Raw genomic sequence first — 4339 nt, 5'->3', positions numbered from 1 at the left:
AACTGCAATCAGGCATCTTGGAGAGTTCAAAGAATTTTTAAAGCACTGAAATACTTTGAACAAGTAGACAGTGATATATTAGATGTGTGTAGGCTCAGATGCTTCTCCATCAAAGAAATGTACATCAAGTTGAGAGGTGTGATGACTAAGGTGGATTGGAGGAAACTAGTATGTAATAACCAAGGAGCTCCTAAGTGGATATTCATTTTGCATGTGGCACTAACCAGGCGACTTCTTACAAGGATCAGATTGGCCAAATGTAGGATTGTTAATGAGGTCAAATGTCCTATTTGTGAGAGAGTTGATGAGGATATCAATCACTTGTTGTTTGAATGCTCTTTCTCTGCAACTATCTGGGGGAAGATACTACAGTGGCAAGGGATACAAAGGGGAGTAATGAACTGGAAACAGGAGATGCAGTGGACAGTTGATTATGCTAAAGGAAGAACTGGTGCTGCAGAAGTCTATAGAATGGCACTGGCAAGCTGTGTCTATCATGTGTGGCAAGAAAGGAACTGGAGAATTTTTCAGTAGAGATCGAGAGGATTTGTGGAGATAACAAGATTGATCACACAGGAATTGCATTGTAGAGGAAGCAAGAAAGCTGCTATAGCTAGAGTGTTAGACATATTGAATTTTTATCCCTAATTAGTTGTATAGGCAGTGATGAGATGAGGATATTGATGGCAGCAGTAGAGACTGGCTTTTAGCTCTACTGTTTTTTTGTACAGATTTGATAACTTGGTAAATAAAATCTTTACTTACCAAAAAAAAAAAAAAAGGAAAAATTTCTGCACAAGAAAAGATAATGAAGTTATAAAAGAGACGTAGCTTCATCTTCCTCCTGCCCAAAACAGATACAGGTAATGTGAAAAAAAGAAGCGTCATAGAAAGAATGAAAAATAATTGCTCAGATAGTTTTTTCATAAGGACAAGTAAATAAACTTTTATGTGTGAAAAATATATGTGCATATAAGAAATATTTTGTTTTTAATATTACTAGGTATTTTGAAATACATATCATTAAAAGAATATTTACTCTAATAACTATAAAATGATAACTAATTAATACTGTAAAGAGTAATCGGCATCTTCTCACACATGTGAACCTAATGAAATTCATGGTTTGTTTTAATTCCTCAATTTCTATAAGGAAAAATTAAATCCTAGTACTATAAAATGATAACTAATTAATGCTGTAAAGAGTAATCGGCATCTTCTCACACGTGAACGTAATGAAATTCATGGTTTGTTTAAATTCCTTTATTTCTAAAAGGAAAAATTAAACCCTGGGACCAACTCATATCTGACTTATGAAGTACTTAAGAGTAAACTTGCATGGATAGCACTTGATATGGTTGATAGAGAGAGTACCAAATCTTCTGTTACAACAATTTAACAAATCAACCACACAATAGTAGCATGATGTATTATTAAAGTTCTTCGTCGTCTTTTTCCTTTCTTCGTTGTATTTTTTCTTTTTGTTTTCTTATTGTTTCATTTCTGGTGATTAGTCAATTTCGTATATGTTCGCAACAACTTATAACTTTAAAAATTGCTTAGCTGAGAAGATGCTAACTGCTAAATATTAAAATCAAGTTTCCAGTACCAGCTCTGCCCTTTTAACAAATCAAAGGATTGATATCACCATCTGCTTAATTCCTATTTAAAGGCCATGAATTTGTGTTCTCCAATCATCTCTTCAAGCCAATAAGAACAGAGAAATTTGGTTAAGAAAGTTAATATATAATGACAACATTAAAATTTCTTTCATTTCTTATTGTTCAACTTTGTTTGGTCTTGGAGGTTGCTAATTCACAAGGTGTGGAAGTGGGGTTCTATAAGAAAACATGTCCAAATGTGGAGGCAATTGTGAAAGAAACAACAAAGCACTACATTTCTCGTGCTCCTACTCTTGCTGCTCCATTATTGAGAATGCATTTTCATGATTGTTTTGTTAGGGTAAGCAAGTACTTTAGTGCCTTAATTGTTCGTTAGTTTGATCTTTTTCACGTTGAATGCACTAAATCATAAGTATATTTACTTAAGAGTTGTATACATCGTCAATGTAAGAATTCTTTTTTTGATCAGATCACTTTTATTTGTTGTCATAGATAATTTGTCTTATTTTTACGATTATTATTTTCCTCTTTTGTTGTAGGGATGTGATGGTTCTGTGCTACTTAATTCAACAAATGGAAATCAAGCAGAGAAAGATGCAATTCCAAACCAAAGCCTAAGAGGGTTCCAAGTGATAGATGCTGCTAAATCTGCTTTAGAGAAAGAGTGCCCTGGCACTGTGTCTTGCTCTGATATTTTAGCCTTAGCTGCCCGTGACGCTGTTTCATTGGTAACTAATCAATTAGCACATTTAATTAATCCGTTTATTAGCATTTCAATTGTATTTTTTCTTTGAACATATATATTATGGGGTTTTCCAGATTAATGGACCAAGTTGGCCAGTTCCCTTGGGAAGAAGAGATGGAAGAGTCTCAATCCTTTCAGAGGCCTCAAAAAACCTTCCAACTCCTTTTGATAACTTCACCACTCTCAAAACAACATTTGGTGCATTGGGCCTAAATGTAAAAGACCTTGTTGTTCTATCAGGTAAATAATACTCTTGTTGTTTCAATTTTTTTTTTTTTATCTTACTGTTCTTTTTTACTCAATTTAAAAAAATGTTACTACTTTATATATTTAGTAGTAACTCTTTTGTTCCAACATCTCATCTGGAATGTTTAGGACTACAAGATTCAAAAGGACGTTTTGAAAATTAAACACATCCTTTGTTTAAGATCATAAACTCTTTCTTACTTTCTTAAACTATATACCCAGTCAAACTAAGACACATAAATTGAACGGAGATAGTTATTTACATCAGAATTAAAGTGAAACCACTGCATATCACATGTGGAAGAGTAATTACATTAATTCAAGAAACCCAAAATCTTCTTTAAATTTGTGTTCTTCTTTTTTTTTTTCTACATAGGAGGACACACAATTGGGATGTCACATTGTTTTTCCTTCTCGAGCCGTTTGTACAATTTCACTGGCAAAGGTGACATGGACCCAAACATGGACCAGAACTACATAGCCCAATTGAAGACCAAATGTAAGCCCAATGATGTGACCACAATTGTTGAAATGGACCCTGGAAGTTTCAAGAGTTTTGATACTGATTATTACACTATGATTACCAAAAGAAGAGGATTATTCGCATCTGATGCAGCTCTTCTTACAGATAGTCAAACCAAAGACTATGTGTTGTCCCAATTAAAACCACATGGATCAACTTTCTTCAACGATTTTGGTGAATCGATGATAAAAATGGGACAAATTGGAGTCCTTAATGGGAATGCAGGCGAAATTCGAAAACATTGTGCCCTCAGAAACTAAAGAGAACTTTAAGCTATTTCTGTTGCAAATAATTTTTTTGTCATTTTTGAATTGTTATGTTTAAGGGGATCTATTTGGTGAATAATTTGTTTTTCTTTCTGATTATTAGTTCGTTGGAAAGTGTATATTTATGTTGGTGAACTTTGATTACATTGTAAGTTTGTAATTCAGTCGTTAAGCACTGAGCTAATAAAAATGTTGTTTTGCTTTTACTACCATGCATGATTAAAATTTTCTTTTTGTTTAAGATATGAGGAGGATTTATGACAGACAGCATAAGATACAGGATCCGAAGTAATGACCAAACAATCTAAGGTCAACCGACTCATTTAGGGACATGTAAATATCGCAACCACCATGCAAGCTAACTCCGCCAGATCTACTCTAGCTGGATTACCAGTTACAGTTTGCACCCCTGTATTAGGGAAAATTCATAGAATACAACTGGACGTATGCCGTGGCGACACATGTCAACTGACATGAATATGGTCCAAGTCAGCACTCGGAGCCCTCGGAGGTATTCGCATGTCTCCAGAGTCTCACTAGGATTCGTGTTCCCGGGGAGTTCGTGAATATGATAAGGCACCGGTTGAAGAGGCCAATGGTCAACCGTTACGACAAGACTCTGCTCCTCCCAACGGGATATTAATAGGCATTATTGTCATCTTTATTGTCCATCATTACTATAGCATTAATTTTTTATATTAACGGGGGCATAATTCATGGAATGTGTACCCTTGAGTCCAAGTATAAATAGTGCTTCTCATTTCATTGTAAAGGATCGAAGAAATATATACAAGGCACACTTGACACTTGCACTATTTTCTAGTTTCTTGTTTCAATTCACCTTGTCAATAAAGCAACAGATAGCTTGCCCGGAGACTCCTAGCTCAAAGCTTCTCCAAGGCTCAAGCTATTCCAACTCTTTACTTGCGATTACATT

The 4339-nt window shown here is 34.8% G+C and overlaps 1 protein-coding gene across 1 annotated transcript; it reads left to right on the top strand.

The window, feature by feature from the left end:
• The first annotated feature begins 1584 nt into the window (after positions 1-1584).
• LOC132638695 (peroxidase 27-like) lies at positions 1585-3608 on the top strand. The gene is made up of 4 exons (XM_060355489.1): positions 1585-1962; positions 2162-2350; positions 2442-2607; positions 2990-3608. The coding sequence occupies exons 1-4, from the start codon at positions 1750-1752 to the stop codon at positions 3394-3396; spliced, it is 975 nt and encodes a 324-aa protein (XP_060211472.1). The 5' UTR covers positions 1585-1749; the 3' UTR covers positions 3397-3608.
• Positions 3609-4339: the final 731 nt, after the last annotated feature.

This window comes from Lycium barbarum, chromosome 4 (genome assembly GCF_019175385.1).
Source record: "Lycium barbarum isolate Lr01 chromosome 4, ASM1917538v2, whole genome shotgun sequence".
Taxonomy (NCBI): domain Eukaryota; kingdom Viridiplantae; phylum Streptophyta; class Magnoliopsida; order Solanales; family Solanaceae; genus Lycium; species Lycium barbarum.
This window is presented reverse-complemented; position numbering and strand designations above follow the sequence as displayed.